This window comes from Tinamus guttatus, unplaced genomic scaffold (genome assembly GCF_059628265.1).
Source record: "Tinamus guttatus ecotype Peru unplaced genomic scaffold, ASM5962826v1 Tinamus_guttatus_pri_ptg000090l, whole genome shotgun sequence".
Lineage (NCBI taxonomy): Eukaryota > Metazoa > Chordata > Aves > Tinamiformes > Tinamidae > Tinamus > Tinamus guttatus.
This window is the reverse complement of record NW_028288624.1, coordinates 3,704,331-3,721,881: the sequence shown is the minus strand read 5'-3', so window position 1 is coordinate 3,721,881 and position 17,551 is coordinate 3,704,331. Positions and strand designations below refer to the sequence as shown.

General features: G+C 37.6%; 1 protein-coding gene across 1 annotated transcript in view; it reads right to left on the bottom strand.

The window, feature by feature from the left end:
* LOC148595495 (ALK tyrosine kinase receptor-like) overlaps positions 1 to 17,551 on the bottom strand; it is a 129,652-nt gene that overhangs the window by 28,650 nt on the left and 83,451 nt on the right. The window contains exon 4 of the mRNA XM_088520566.1: positions 16,959 to 17,123. Coding sequence (XP_088376692.1) covers positions 16,959 to 17,123 — 165 coding nt within the window. The remainder of the gene's footprint in view (positions 1 to 16,958; positions 17,124 to 17,551) is intronic.

Here is a 17,551-nt window from a genome sequence, read left to right as displayed (position 1 = left end):
ATTGACCAGTCATTGCACAAAGTTTCTCTACCAGCACAGTGCGCCGATGCCTGAACATATGTGCTTACAACAGGCAAAGCATAAACATAAGTGTAAGGACTTTGGTGAAAAACATAGAATTACTACAGAAATTTCCTACAACTAAAGGAACAAAAACAACAAAAAAAAAACAAACACACACAACAAACCACCAACACGCACACAAAAAAGCAAATCTACCAATTAAAAAAAATTAGTAATTTTCTGTTCTACCTCACAGACAGGAAAGGAAACTGAAATTTTCTAAGACCATACTGTCACATTTCAGGACTCCTTGCTAGAGCTGCTAGTAGAAATTTAATGACAAGTATTTTTCTTTTGAAAAGCTCGCCCTAACTTTGGTATCATGTATGATACAGATGGTTAACATGCAAAAACATTGAAGACATTGAAAAAAGTTATTTCTGCTTGCTTTTGATTAAGTTTGAACATGCAGGTATATCTGGTACAAAGTGCTTTTCACATTTTGTTATTCCCACTAATTTTATTAAGGCGATGAATTATATTAAGGTTTACCTCAGAGAGCAGGTGCAAGATTCTTTAGGGCTATAATAAAAACAAAGTAGAAGCTGCTACCAATAAGCAAATTCGTGAATTATTTGTTCTAAGGCAAAAGCTTAAAAATTCAGAGGAAGACACATTCTTATTTTACAGATAATGGTACCATGGATCAACCATGAAAAAATATTTTCATAAACCTTATACATATTTTTAAAATATATAAAACTGATCAGATTTAATTTAGCTGACCATTCTAATGCCATAATAACCTGGCACCCACAGACCTCATACAATTACTGCATGGTATGTTTATCAACCCATTCTCAGGCACTAATTCACCAAATGATGATTGCTGTTTTTATCAACGACATTAGCTGGAACATAGAGGCTGTGATTTAACATGTCCTTGTCTTCAGAGGATCTTTGCCAGAAGTTTCCATTTCAGACCAAAATTAATCTATTTTAAGAAAAATGGCTTGTCCAACATAAAAAGGTATTTTTGCAGGCCAGAAGTTCATGAGGTCATGCATATTTTTAAGTTTCCTCTAACTTCTATCAAGAATAAACAATAAAGGTTTAGTCCACTTAAATCCATTACCATTATTTTATTATGTTCTCAGTGTTGAGGATGATTAATTCTAGCATTTGCACATTGAGGAAAATTACTTCTGTTAATATTTGAATGTTTGCCTACTTTGAGATTTCTAACAGAAGACAATACATCTAAAGCATTCTATTTTTTCTCAGCTGACAACTGTAAAAAGATTGAATTTTCTAAGTGGACAGCCATTATAAAAACTAATAAATTCCAAAAAGTATATCTTGAGCAGACACACGGAAAAATCAGTTTAAATAAAATACTGTATTACAGGATAGCAGTCCTGTCTGGCGAGTTCATAGCTTATGACACAACGAGCCATGTGGCTTTGTCCATTTTATTACATGCCCATACAACACTTGGTCTATTCCTACACTGAGACTGCAGGACAAACAAATAACAATTCCCTTCATCCCTGTCATCACAGGACACTGACACTCAAATTTCCAGGCTTGAAACATGTAACCCCACATCTTGACACACCGTAGTTATAAATGCAGTTCTAGAGGATTGATGTGGATTGATGATATTTTTTATTGGAATCAAGTGAGTATGTGTCACAAGGGAAAAAGTTGTTGAGGCTTTCTGCTCAGTTAGAACTGAGTTTTGCGTAAAGAAGTCAGGTGCACAGTTCACTTCTGTAAATGAGAGGTCAGAGTCAATTCTTTCCCCTGACAAGGGCACTATTAAAACTATATTACTGAACTGAAAACTCAATTCTAGTCTTTCTCTGACTTTGTTCACTATTCAGCAAAACACCTTCTTGTTAATTATCAACTTCATCATCAAGGGACAGTTTAATCGCAAGGCTGTCTGCAGTTCAGACAATCACAGCAGTACTACCAGGGAATTTTGCATTGCACATAATTGGTCAGGTAATTAGAATACAACCACCATAATTGCCCCATTATTGGAAATAAATGGCACAGAGCAAAATGCAGGACTGGTGGAGGAATCGGGGGAACCAATGCAGCTGCCAAATGCACATTTTTCCCCACTTCACAGCACAGATAAACGAACAGTGCAGGTGGCTTACTGATACCCTGTTCTTCTGCAGGATCCTGGCAGTCCCCTCTGTCCACTGGATAAGAAGAAATTTCGCAAACTGCATATATTTCAGGATATTCAAATCCATATGAAAATAAAATCATAAAACCAGGATTTTTGAAGAGCTGACAAAACCCAGCATTCTGACAGCAATGGCAAGTTTGACCCCAAAATACTCATATGAACGGACATCGCTGCTGGAATCGACAGAGCTACCAACTCTGTAGGACAGGGTACAGTCACAGGCTGGGAATTTAATGTAGGATCTCCATGGTCTTGGCAACAGGAGGTGTTTTCAGCACACCGTAGACCTATATAATGGAAAGTATGCACCTGGAAAAAGCCATCCTGCTCTAGGAACTGCCTTTGGGACAGTTTAGATGCTACCACCGGAGGTGCTTTAAAATAGACAAATATGACATTTTTTCACCAGCTTTTTCCATGACTTTGTGGACACTTCGTTCAAGGGTTCTTTGGTCAACACCTTCCTTTCCCTTAACTAGATCTCCTTCTGTGATCTAGCACTTGTCTTTCTCATATTTGTAAACATCACTGTCTACTCTTCATGTCATTCACCTAAGAAGGGCTCTTTTGCAATCACCTTGTGCAGCAAATTCTCTCCTCTCCAAACACGATCCTAGAAGCACTTTTTTACACCTATTCCCATTTTAGAACACCTTCCTCAAATACAGCTGGCCAGACTGGTACCATTATTTGGCAGCAGGCACCGTTACTGTTTTATACAATGGCAGCAGCACATTCCTATCTTTTCAGAAAAAAAGGGGCCTTCACTGGCCTCTCAGCTGACTGCTGCATGGCAATATACGACAATTCAAGTGCCTCCTACACCATTTGCGGTGTGCTTAGAATGGAAATTCTTTCTGTGCTTCATGTAGATGACTTTTCATTTTCTACTAGTTTTTGTCTCTAGGACTGTAGTGGTAGAGGTATCAAATTCTTCTTTAGTTTATCCTACTGTTATATTAGCAATGCTTCCAAATCCTACATGGTCATGTTTATCCTACTGCCTCTGTGGTCTCTACACTCTCTAGAGGCAATGAGTCATAAATTCTTCTATCAGTAGATCAAGCAACCCTCTGTGTAGCTCAGGGCTCCTTTAGGAGTTTCTCTTTTCAGGTGATGAAGAATTTGCTATTACACACACCAGCTTCCCAAATGGAATCACAATGCTTCATTTGTATGGGAAGGAGAAAAAACATCCCTAGGCACAGAACTGAACTGATAATCTCCTTTTTTTAAAAAATTTTTAATATTAAGTTATAGATATATACGGATATTTGCTACTTGTCCATATTCCCAAATTAAGCCTTTCTTTAGGGAATAAAAAGAGCAACAGAAAATTCTTCGGCAGACAAACCCCACAGAAAGCTTCTTTCTGGGTGAAGACAAAAGGAACTTTTGTAAGCAGCTAATTCAATTGCCTGTTGCCTTAGTGTCCTGGTTACATTAAACCTGCACAAAATGATTCTCCCTAGAAGGAGAAATCCTGAGCCAGACATAATCATTAGGCAAATTCAATCATGTTTGAATTATTCAGATATAATCAGAACCTACTTGTCCTCATCACTGTAATGTGTCTGAATAGCACAGTTGTTTGTAGCAGGAGGCTCTTCCCCCTCCCTGCCGCCTTTTCTCTTACGAGGGTAGAAAAGATAAAATATTGGACTCTTCATTTCTTTAGCAATTCAGTTCAGCACAACAAATTCCTGTGCTGATAAATAAAGTAGATGTAGAGCATATTTGTCACTGTGCAAATAAAAACTGCCTTTGAGAAAATGAATAAGATGCAGGATTTTTCTAATCTGTGTACACAGCCTCAAATATCCAAACATTGTCTCCATACCATTAATAACATACAGTTCAAGAATGTTTTCATTTGTCCATGAGAGCTATGAAAATACACCAGCAGCTTTTAGACTTCTTAAGGCCCCTAGCTACAGCCTCACCCTTAGTGAGAAGAATAAATTAGTAAGGGAAAATTTGGGAATACCAAATCCTTGAAAGCCTTGATAGTAATCCCAACCTCATAAAGCATAATGTTGTCATTAAACAACAAAAAAAAAAGATTAAGGGGACTAAACTCTAATTTTACATGGGGGAAAAAAATGCTACTCCCAGTCCTAAAATTTGTCAAATCTTAAACAAATCACTTACTAAGACCCTATTAATATAGCTCAGATTGGTGTGCCTATGGAAGTCTGATGCAATTTATAAAGTTACTAAGAGCTTTTTTTTCCTGTTGAAAGCCACAGCAAAACAATCATAACAGTATAAAGTAACATGATTTCTCATTAATCTCCAGCCCTCCATTTTAACTGATTCTGGCATGGTTCAATTAATCTTTGTATCTCATTGTAATATGACTTCAGTTCAGTGACTGAAGATATTTACTTTGAATTAAGATTCACATCTATGCAAGACAACTGCTACTAAAACCATGGCTGATATCATGATGAGAGTAAAGAGAACAGGAAACAAGGAGAAGTTTAATCTAGAAGTGAGCTAGGACTTAACTCTTCCCCCCAGCCCCCCACCTCAGTCATTACATCAAGGCCACTCTTAATGCATTTAGCAACAATTAATTTTCAAAGCCAAAACAGCTGCACATTGCTGATGGTCTCCAGATGCAAGCTAAGGAATTAAATCATGGGATAATTCAATTGGAAAATTGGTTGTAATTATGGAGAATGCAGCGTCTGCTTGACTCCTCGTGGTGATTGGTAGTTGCTTTAAGAATAGTGAGGTGGTCTGCGCAATGCACAGTGAATACAGATATGTAGCTATGTTAGGAGAAATCTCACTTAGTTTCACAAAGATACGGACTTAACATTGTTAAAATTGTTTTTGCTGGCATTAACGACAATCCATTTTCACTGTCCCGTTACTGTCAAGGAACAGAATGACGCATAATCACTTACAATATCAATAACAACTTACAGCACCTTCTACGTGAAGGAACTCTGATGTACCTTGCAAACACCTCAGGGTGGTGTTACTCTTAAAAATACACACACACACGCACAAACAGATCTGTTCTATCATGTCATTTAATCCCTTCATACCAAAATGCTGACAACTTTGAGGAGCTGGAGAGTTTACTCCTCTAGACAAAATACAAAAATTCACAACTGTAATCAACAGAAGCACAGACTGCACAAAGTTCTAGTCAAAGAACCTCTATTATTGTTGACAATAGGAAAAAATCCAGAGAAATTGGCCTGTCTTTTGGATTTAGTTAAGTTGAGCAGAAAAACAGTCATCATTTGTAAACCCAGCAAATGTATCCTTAAAATAATGTGATGATTCTCCGTTTGTAAAACAGCTTTGCCAGAACCGAACCTTGTTAGCCTTACAACATCTGACAGTTTGCTTATAATTATGAGTGTTGCTTACTCACAAACTGAGGAACAAATGACCTCTATATACAACTGCATTCACACTGACTCAGTGATGGAATTGGAAAGACACCTAGAAATGCTGACTGGCCAGACTCCTGACTTAACTAGTAAAATACAGCCTCTTAGTTTGCAGGGCCCACATAGAGTAACAGTGATTACTATGGTAGATGATAGAATCCATGCCCTCGCTACTGAAATGTTTGCCAGAAAAGTTTATTTACTTGAAAAAGTATTAACATAAAAAACTTGAGGGAATAAAAGAGCAAGTATTTACAAGCGATATCACAAATCAGTCATCAACTATCAAAGTTGAAGCTGTTCTTTTTAGCACTATTAGCTATAAAATAATTAAAATTGATTACAAAGTCACAGCCCTTCATTAAGTTGCTGTCATTTGGGGGGAAAAAAAAATCCTTCAAAAGCTTTTTTTTTTTTTTAAGTGATTGTAAAAAGACTCCCATCCATTAAAGAGACATCTGATAATAAAGTGACAAGTTATGTTCTCTTCTCAATTATAACACTTTTCAGACCAGTGGTGGAGGTAAGGACTAAAATCCTTATAGCCTTTATCTCTTATTTAGAATTAAAAGAAATTTCATCATCTTGGAGCCAGTGAGAAGTCATTCTTTTTTAAATACACTATATAGCGACCAAAGCTCAGATCTCAGTAGTAGATAGTACATATTATGAAACATTGTAAAATAAATCCACTGAAGAGGCAAGCCCTGTGTTTCAATCTAGCAAAACACTTAAGTATATGCTCTAGATATTTGAGTAGTCATAATAAATACAAAGAACTTCTTGACAGATTTCATTGTAGTATGTGGACTGAAGTGTCCGCATTTTAGTCAGACACAGCCTTCTACCACAATTTTTCCAGTATCAGATGTTACTATTTATACCTTATGCACTCCATTGCTCCCCTGTTTTTTCCTGTCCCTGTTCTAGGTTCATTCTGAGAAGAGGAAAAAAAAATAATAACCCTCCCTACCTACCCCAGCATAAATTTCTGTATTGCAAGGAATTCACAAAATAAAATGTTTTTTTCCCTCCTGACCATTTTTCACAAGCTTGGAATATAGGTTATCAAATGTATGAGCTCTCCTGCCACTCAAACTTCTGCTGCGGTGAGCCAGAGAAAGAGATAAGGGCCAAATTGTCCGTACAGTAACAAAACAGGCTCCCCAAAGCACCCAGGAACATTTTGCAGTGTCAATCTCAGCGCTGGGTGTAACTGCAACACATTGAGCAAGACAGTCTCCGAATTTCTATGAATTCCGCTCACTCAGACTGCTGTCTAGAACACCTTAAATATCATTAGAATTAGACTAAGCACAGCTACATAGTGGACCAGAGACAGAAAAACCGTTGGGCTGCCATTTGGCCTGGTCTAATACCAAGTCTGCAGGGGAATAAAGACAATGAACAGTCACATGCAGAAAGTTACTGTGTAGAAGTAAATCTCACTCCACCTTTTTCCACTGTCTCATGGCAGGCAGGAAGTGCACAACATTAAAATACGTACAGGAACTGCTCTCCCTGAAGGATATGATCTCTCCTCCATACAAAGCAAACCTGAATCCTGACCCTCAGGGTTCAATCTGCTGTGAAATACAGCTTTAGTCTTGTCACAAACTCCATATAAATTAGTGTACAAGAATTCTGTTGTGCAATAGAGGAGGACATTTCGTATTAGCAGCACTACTAGCATATTGCTAGAAGTCCAAATCCAATTATCAAATGATCTGTATTTTAATTCTCAGTTTTGAACTTAGAGATTTTTCTTTGAAGTAATTAGGAATAATACTGCTGAGAAAAATTACTCAAATATCTTGGCAAAAAAAAAAAAAAACACATACTATTTGTTCTTCACCTTGGCCACACAACAAACTGCCCGTAGTGGGTCAAGCACTGACTCTGAAAAGCCGTGGACTACACTATCATCTTTCTTAGCTTCAAAGACATCAGGATCATCATACTTTATGCTTTCCCTCCCAGGAGGCTTACAGATAACTGGGAACCACATTTTCTGTTCTCTAGCCTGGCAATCAATTCCTTCCAAAACAAGCAAAAGTCTTGCTCCCAGACTCCATTTACTGCAGATCCTTAGGTGAGTAATACATCCTGCCTCATCTGTTTTGAATTAAAGAAATTTGTTATTAAAAATATTTAAAGTTTTAGCTGTTACTGTGCATCCAGATGTTGCCACTGATTTGCAAACAGCTTAACACCTTTACTAAGAGCATTTTTCAGAATCTACCCTTATTTAATATATACTCCCTTGCCTGCATTAGTAACTGGAGAGGTCATTAATTTAAATGCAAGTCACAGCTTCTGAATTGAGAAATATAACACTGTATTTTACTTCAGGACTCTTAATCATTAACTGATCATAAAACAAACAGGAACTAAATTATCTCCACCATTAACTCCTCGGAAACTTTGACTTGACAATGACAACACAATACATAGGCCTTTACCAGCTGGAAAAGAATAAACAACACGTACAGTGTTAAAATGATTTTGCACTACTCTGCAATTAGACAGTTAGACAGTAGGGCTAGAAGAATAGTCTTTTTTTTTTTTTTCTCCCCTCCAGCCTATGAAAGTTTGGCATGGAAAATTCCAAGACCAGCGCGTCACAGCAAACTTGCAGTTGCAATAAAGTGACCTTGTTGACATGCATGATCAACTGAGGCAGGCAAAGCTGCCCTATCCGCAGCCTGAAAACCTGAAATTTGTTAAGGCAATCAGACATAAGCCATTCCCTGCCTCCTCCTGGCACATTTCTACACCTAGAAAAAACAGAGTAGAATAAAAGCTGCATCATCATGTTGTTTCATCATACCCTCTTATTTCTACAAAGGTCTGAATCAACGCCTTGTAACTAGAACAACCTTGAGCCTTCAGCTGTTCAAAAAATAATAAATAAGAATAAGAAATAAAAACAGTTTTGCAGTTCAGGCTTTCCTCTGATATATGAAGTTAGTGTAACAGGTGAAAAGGAGTTGTGATCCAACCTTTATTATGCTGTTGATGTGCCTTGCAAGGCTCCAAATGACTGCCAGAGACTATTATATCTCTGGTACGCAACAAATTGCTTCCCTTCATTGCCCGGCTCTTCCACTTCCCAGGAACATAGGGTGCACATGAAAGCAGCAAGATAACCCCTGCTAAAAGCAGCATGCAAAGCAAGTTACTGTTGCTCTGTCCACCATCAGGTTTATTTGCCCAATACAGGCAACAACAAACAATAAGCCTTCTGGTTCAGCAGTTTGAGTGCTTCTTTGAATCTGGAGAAATCTACTCATCACCTTATTTGTTCATGTGTATCCCAGCTAATTTAGAGGGACAGTCTCTCACGTAAGAGTTGGAAGATCTGCTCTTGGCCATAGAACAGGAAGAGGAAAATATATATATATATACACACACAGAGAGAACAATGTCTAAAAGCCCATTATTAAATTCCTTGAATTCTTAAGTAAATGCCACTCTGAATAAAGTTTCTGTCATTTCTGTTATGAAATCCAAGTATTCATTTCTGCAAAAACGTCTGTTGCAAGCCATATGCCATTAAAAGGCATTGTTTAAAAACAACAACAAAAGTTTTCCTCATTTTAGCAAAAGACATAACTCATTTATCATCTTTAAAGCTCTTTTATGGAGGGAAAATTAAAGAAAAAGGTCAAGCATTTCTAGGTGGTTGCATCTGATGGACAGGAAAGACTGGGGTGTTTGGACTAAGGGGACTAAAGAAAGAATTTTTTTATGAAGAGAGATGCATAACATAACTCATCACATGGAAAGACAAATATGACTGAATAAAGGAATGTGGTCTATGAATAGAGAACCCAAATCAAAACCTGGGTTTTGTGTCATGTATCCCAACAGACTTACAATTTAACATTAGGGAGCTATATTGTATTGCTTCCTTCAGGATACAGTCCCCGAGTCAAGCATGACTGCAGCTGAAAGAATATTCTGGGAAGTTCGGACCTAGGTTTGCTTCCTTCTCCTGCCTTGCAATACTGCCAGTCTTACGGTTTTACATAACACCGACTGTTTAAGCAGCATGCCCTCAAAACAAGGAAGCAAAGAAGTCAGATGATACATCAGGGATAGTTTCTAACTCATAATTGAATGGATGCTTTTTCATTATAATCTATGAAAGGTGCTTGGGTCAACCACAGATCGCGTAGTATCATGAAAAATGAATCCTAAAAGGTACAATAAAGAATTATCACTTAAGATATCCTACCTTGAACACTTTAGCTGGTTACTTTCATGAGGATTAAAAAAAAAAAAAAGACCTTTTTAGGTGGCTGTAAGATAAAAATCTTAGAACTACACAGTTAGACTTACTGACTACCCTCCCCCTTAAAGTAAAGTGAAACCGGTCAACCCTAAAATTAAAAATTCTCACAAGTAAGATTTAGCCTTTGAAGTCTTGCCCAAAGGAATACTTCTTGCAAGACCTCTGAAGCACTACATTGTATTAGGTCTTTCCAACAATATTATGTAAGCATCAGCATTGACATATCCTTTACAAGATCCAAACAACCCAAACTTCATCAGAAAATTAAGGACTGATACCAAAGACTGAAATACACAAAACAGATCTTCCTCCCCCCGGTATCTGTCTAGATCAGGCAAAACAGTCAAACTGTACTTGAGTTAACTTTGCCCAAAGATGCTGAGTGAATCATGATCTTTTCTCTATCACAGTTCCAAATTAATCATCTTTTATTTCTGGTTAATTGGTTGGGCTTTGTCCTTGGCAAGAGTCACAGCAGTAAAACACATTAGCTTTCAAATTTCTGCAACTCTTTTAAACTATTCACTCAAGCTTAAGTGTAAAAACCTAAAACGTAACTGCGATAAGTTTTAACAGTGAAAACATTCTAATTGTTGTCAATTTGCTTTTAATATACTCTCACAAAACATGGCTGTAAAAAGCACCGCATGATGATGTCTGCTTATCCAAAGTGGATCTGGTCAACTTCATGTCACCACTACTTCAGAGCAAGCGTTTTTAGTACTTAAGGTTAGGTTAAGGTGCAGGAGTACCTTGTACAACAAGTCTGACACAGCTAGGAACGCAACTCGCCTTGGGCTACCACTTTAATCACTTGTGCTTCAGTTTCTCACTGATGACAGGAGAAAATTCTCAGACTTCTTAAAAATGTTAGGAAGTGCCTAAAGGGGAAGAGTGTTTTCAGAGTCTCACAGGTAAGGTGATAAATAAGGTCTTGTGGGTCACTGTAATAATTGGTAATAATTCGCAAGACCATGCTTGAGAAAATACACAGCCAAATGGCTACAAGGCTTATACAGTGCCTTACTGACATTCCTTTATCACACCTTCTATTTTATGTATAAAGGTATGGGTTTTAGCTGTCATTGGCATGGAAAAAAACATTAAAAATGCAAAAAGTAGAGGTAGCTGGCAGAGTAGAAAAAAATATTCATTCACTGAATATTTTCTTCATAAATCCATGAGTTTTCTATATTTGAAAAATACGAATAAAATAATTATAAAAGAAAGCATGTGTGGATGTACATCAGCACTTGAGATAAAGTACACTGTCTCTATGTCACAAGAGAAAGGAATCTATAAATGTACATTAATCTAGTAGCCTTTTCCTATAAAAACCAGAAGAGCCAAGTGCAAGATATGCTTCCTTCCAGCTGTCCTTCCAACATGCTTCTCATCTTGCCAAGGAGAAAGCAGTTCTAAGAGTGAGAAAGAGTCCATTTTACAATCCATCTATGCTTCACTGTCTATACCTTTTCTGAATGTGCTTCGTGAAGTACATTAGTTACAGGTATGCAGCAGTTCATTATAGCATGCTAACATCTGATGCACACTCAAATTAAATTTTTCTTTTTTTTCAGTTTGGGGAACAGAATGTTTCATGATTTATGCAAGTCTTCACTGTACTAAGGAATGAACAAACAAGATTTCCAAAATCCATAGTCTATATAAAAATATACTTACTCTGTAAACAAATACTGTCCCGTGAGATAATTTTCGTCTTTAGAGCAGACTCATAAAAGAGAAATGATGTTGCAATAACAAAGCACAAGTGTAGTACTAATGAGAAGAGCAAGCTGAAAAATTCTAGGAACATCATCAACTTCATGCGCTGACACTGTATGATCTGTAATCTGACCATCATAAAAAGTTGCATTTTGTTCTTCATAGAGTAGTTGGCTCTAGAAGCCAGTTTATTTTGGTTTTAGCATATAAATGCTGCATAAATTCCTATGAGTATGTATTGTGATACTGCATATATCTATGTTGCCAAGCTGAGTATCAAAATTTAAATTTGAAGTACAGCAGCCAGAATTATTCACTATAAATAATACTCTATTAAAAAAAATCTTCAAACAAAAATTGATTGTAACCTCTGCAAATTCTTATTTGTAACAAGAATTGATAAACTATTTTCAGCCTACGTAATGCTTCCAGGTTTCAACTAGTTCTCCTGCAAGTCACTTGCGGGGTGGCTGGTCTTTTAATTCACATTGAAATTACTTTCACTGATTCGGGGGCTAAATTTTAGGCAGAATAATAGAATTTATAGAAAAATAAATCCCATTTGGAAAGACAGAAGCATGAAAATACACAGATCTTCATAGGATACCTATATTTTATCTGAATACTTATAAAGAGTAAAAACCAGCATGCTTCGTATCACAGCTATATCACTTTAATGACTACTCAAGCATCTGGAATGAATCTTGGTACAAAGACAGCCCACATTACTTTTAACAGTAGGAGTGATGCAATACACATCCAGGTCTGAAAGCCCTCCGTCAAAATTTGCGACATGCAAAAATATTTTTCCTTCTAATAAAATAAGAAGTGTCCTGATAAAACAGCTGTTTCATCTTCAGTCCCAGATCCACAAAACCTCAAACAGCATGTATTGATTTACTAAAGAAAAGAAGTTTAAGAAATACTCTGATATTTTGTTTAAAAGAAACTTCTCACTTCTATGAAATGAATGCATAATCTGAGAACAGTCTTAAGTATCAACATAGATAGGAGACTTGTTCACCTAGCATGACTTCAGTTACTCTGTTTACTGTTTACTCATCCCGTGGTGAACACATCTTTTCCAAACAGATATTCTATTTCTATTTTCAGTGGAACTGCAGGTGTTAGAAGTCTATCTGCTGCTTAAGGGTTCTACAAGGAAAAAAAAAGAAAGAGCTAGTTGCAAGCTCACATTAATTTATATTTTGCTTTGTTAATAAAGTGATAATCTGAAAATATTATCTGCCTCATATTTCTCTGTCTGAGAAATAATAAATTAAAGTCAACAGACATTTATAATCCTGCAGTTCATTTCCTGATATCCTCATTGCCTTAGCCTTGCTCTGTTTCCTTAGCAATGTTTACAAAATTCAAAACCATATTAACACAACGTGCATATACTTCTCATTTAAGAACTTACTAGAGCTTAGCAACTAACAGATGGCAGGTTACGACACTGTCCTCATTTACCTAGCAGTTTCTCTGCCATACTTGATTAAAGTTTAATCTACATTTTCCATTGTGAAGTTCTCAACTGGTGTTTCCATTCACAGGGATGGATTTATGGATTCTTATTTGAAATGGCAGTCACACCTCCTCAAGCTATTTCTTCATCTGAAATTTTTATCAAGTTTCTGCATACTTCTGAGGCCCTGAGACTTTCAGATAAAGTAAGTGAATTCCAGACCCTGCTATCTAGTATTGCATGTTTTAAAACAAGAGTGAACAAGTAGCCTTAGTCACCAGGGACAAGACTGGGCAGGTCTCTAATCCTTCAAGTTTAAAACTAAATTTGCAATTGGAAAGAGATCACTGATTTATTCAAACACACATTTGTTTTGGGACAAGCAACAGTTGGACCTTCTTCCTCAAATACAAGAGAGGAACTCTATACTGGTGTTTTCTACACTCCAATCATAAAATCTGTCTCAGGAGCAAGTCACCGTGGTTCTCCAAGATCAGGGACAACAATTACTGTCCCCCATGAGCCCACGGGCAGCACAACCTTGCTGACAGGAAGCAAAGCAAGCCTCTCCCTTACAAGAGGACCAGATGAGCACTGAGGCAAGGCAGCACTAGGAACAAACTCTGGAAATGCACATTTTCTAACTGATGTTAAACCACCTGCTACTCAGAACAACCCTAATGACCAGCAGAGTATTTTTTTTTAATTAAAAAAAAAGAGAGAGAGAGAGGCAGAGAGCGAGTTGAAATTGGGAGCTCAAGAGCATGTAATCTATGGCTGGTTTGACCCCTCTCAGGTTTACCACTCCTTCACTCCTTCATTTGGGCATGACAAACACACACAGAAACACAGAGCTGCAAAGTGGAACTTCTTTGGTCTACAAACTCTGTCATCTAACCACAAGCCTGTCTGCTTAAACTGTCACCTTAGAAAATACTACCGCAGTTCCCAAATCTTCAGTCCCCAATATTTCACTAGGACACACCACAGTACATTTTCTGGTATAATATATTATGAAGTGTCATAAATAATTAAAAATTAATCACACTTGTCAAAATAAATAAATGCATTCAATGATGCAGTGCGCCTGAATTTTTTATAGCATCTATTTGCTTATTCATGAATTAAAATAAAAATCTAGCACTCCACAATGGATTGCCTACTCATTACAGCACTTACAGGCCTGATTCAGATCCCAGCAGTGGAGGTTCTTCTGTCAATCTTGAGCACATCAATGGAATTTTAATATTAAAAATCTCTGATCCTGCAAAAAGTTACATAAGCAGGACTTCAAAAATATTAGTAGTCACAACAGATCTTTGTGCATTGTGTAGGGCCTAGCTGACAGATACACTACTGATTTTATCCCCCATTGGTGCATTTAGAGGAAAGGGGAGGGTACAGGAATAGAGGGAAAGTGAAGTTTCTTAGCACAAAATTGTCTGCACTGATGCCTTTCTATAGATTTCTGTAAACAGACAATCCTGTAGTTCTTGACAAATACTCAATATTTTTGCATAACAAGTAATTCAGTACTATTTCACAAGGCTTTAATTGAATAGCAACTAATATTTGTTACTTAAATAGCACCTTTATTCCCTGAATCTTCAAACAGTTCTGAAAAGCTTAGTGCCCTCTCCTAAAAGAGGCAGGCAGGGAAGGGGAAGGAAAGGAACCACCCTGCTAGCACAGACCAAAGATACATAGGGTATAACAAATGCACAGAGAAAGCATCCAGTAGTACATCCCCAGCGTATTTCCCTAGGATGCTTGCAAGGATCTCAGCCCTGCAGGACAATATCCGGAGTACTGTGTCCAACTCTGAGTTGCCCAGTACAAGAGAGACATGGAATTGCAGGACAGAGTTCAGGGTATGGCTCCAAAGATTGCTAGAGGACTCCAATCTCTCTCTCTTCTGAGGAAAAGCTGTGAAAGATGGGCCTGTTTAGCCTAGAGGAAAGAAGACTAAGGGATTCTTATCAGCATATACAAACCTCTTAAGGGAGACTATCAGGAGATGGGGTCAGATCATTTTCAGAAGTGGCCAGAAATAGGATGAGGCAATGGGCACAAACTGAAACAGAGAGTTTCATCTGAACATGAAGAAAAACTTCTTGACTGTGGGGGTGACAAAGCACTGAACAGGTTGTCCCAAGAGGCTGTGAAACTAAGCCTGTATCTCATGAGGGAGAAGGGATGGGGAGGGAAGGGACATGACACAAAAGCAAACATAAGTTCTCTCAGTGTCTCACTTTAAGAGACTGACCAGTGATTTCCCACTCAACCTTTTACATAAAGCAAACACATGAATCATGTACGAGGCATTTGTCTCTATCAATATTTGACATGACTTGATAGCCAAGTGACAAGGATGAGCTAAACCATCTCAAAATCCAGTTATGCTATCTGTTTATCTCAGTACATTACTGTCTGCAAAGGAGATGAAATGAGATTGAGATAATTGGAAGTACAATTTGCAGGGAACAGTGGGGGTTGGAATTACTGTGCTTAATTATTTCAGATTGAAACAGACCACGCAACTATCTGTGCCAAGCAGCTGTAATTAAAGTGATTTAAAATAGAAAGATGCTATCCCCAAGTGTTGATTTTTCAAATGAGTCTTTACATGTACAGGAGCTAGTCATCTGTGACCTATAGACCTGCAGGTCTTTTGAGGGGTGCAAGAGAACACTGCCATTGATTATGGCCAATGTCTGATAATCCACCAGAACCGTGTGCCATTGTGATTTGCCAGAAGATAGAAGAACACAACCCTCAACCTAGGTTGTCTATACTACAGAAGGAGAAAGAAAAAAAAAAAAAAAACCTTTGTGCTCAGAAACAGAATTTCATGCCAACAGTAACTGAAAATTACTAGTAAGCTAGCTGGGCTCTTCACCTGGAAGAAGGGGCACTGAAATCTCATGCAGGCCCAGTCTGAGCAAACTAGTGGCTTTAGCCTCAGCTCCCTATATTCTCACAGGCAAGTCTTCTACTCGCTGTGGCAGGCTGCACCTTCCATGCCACCGCTACAACAGTTTCAAAAGCTTTCTGATTTACCTCCAAATTTCTCTAAGCTGTATCTTTCTTTATGGCAATAACTTATTGCGTGCATATATATACTTCAATGTGTACACATTCTTCAATGGAAAAATTAGAAGATATTTGTGTGCATCATAAATGCAGTCTATCTATCTGCTTTAAGCACAATTCGGATCTCACCAAAATCAGAGAATCTGCTTATGTTTCAATACCAAAGCAATCACTACTAAAAATGTATTTATAATGGATAGCTGGAGAAAAGTACTATACGCTGATACGGATAAGTAGAATGTGGGAACAAGAATGAAAGCTGCCATGGACATAAGGAAATTGTTTAAACTAGTTTTCAGGTGAGTAAGCAATACTTAGAGGAAAGTTAAAACTCGAGCCTCAAGGGTTTTATTCATTTTATGCATCTCTTCCATGCACAAAATGACCCTAAACAGATCATAATGTTCTCATGCTTTAAATTACTCAGAGTGAAGTAAAGTTGAACTTATCAACAGTTGTTCCAAGAGCCTTTGAGGAAGGCAATGTAATATTCTCAACCAAATACTGCCCACAGCACAGGTCAGCTTGATTCTGATTTTATACAGGACTACGTTTGGTATTTTGCTTCCTATGTATTTGATGCAGATTGTCTTTAGACAAAAAGCAGATACTTCATGTGCAGAATGACTCTTGTTTGTCACACTGCATTCATAATTTGCCACAACAAACAGAACAAACAGTCCGAAGTATTTTAGAGTACAAGGTTTTTATAATCACTACATTGAAGGCATTTCATTACTGTATTCATTTTACCTTTTGGTGTTCCCTCTGAGTGATCTCTTTTGGGTCCATCTGGGATGTTTAGCTGTGAAAGCTCTTCTGCATTCACTCTAAGCCAGGCTTTGCTGTGGTATTCCTGCTCTTCTGAGGAAAGGGAATATTCCAGATCACAAGGAGATTCAAAATTGCAATCAAATACTGGAAAAGAAAAACAGACAAGAACACACCAGGTTAACATCAACTTTCTCGGTGCTGAAAGATACACACACACACACATATAAATTGTTTAATAAGCCAGGACTTTTCTTCTGCAATGAGGTAAAGACATATAAGGGAAGTCCATAAATAGGCAAGAGTTTATTCAAAATGGACCATGCTGGAAGGTTTATTGTGGAGGCAGCAGCAGATCAAGAGGATGGCCCAAAAGCCAGTCACTTCTGGTTAGATATAAGGGCAGCATAGGCTAAAGCAGGGAAAGTCATCACTTAGACTGATGACAAAAAGCTTAGCCACTTGATAAAATGCAATCTCTTCTGGGATGCAGGTTCAAATTCAACCAGGACCATTATAACAGCAATGCTACTAACTTTGCAGTCATGTTCCAACTCAGTGTGTCAGGACTCTAC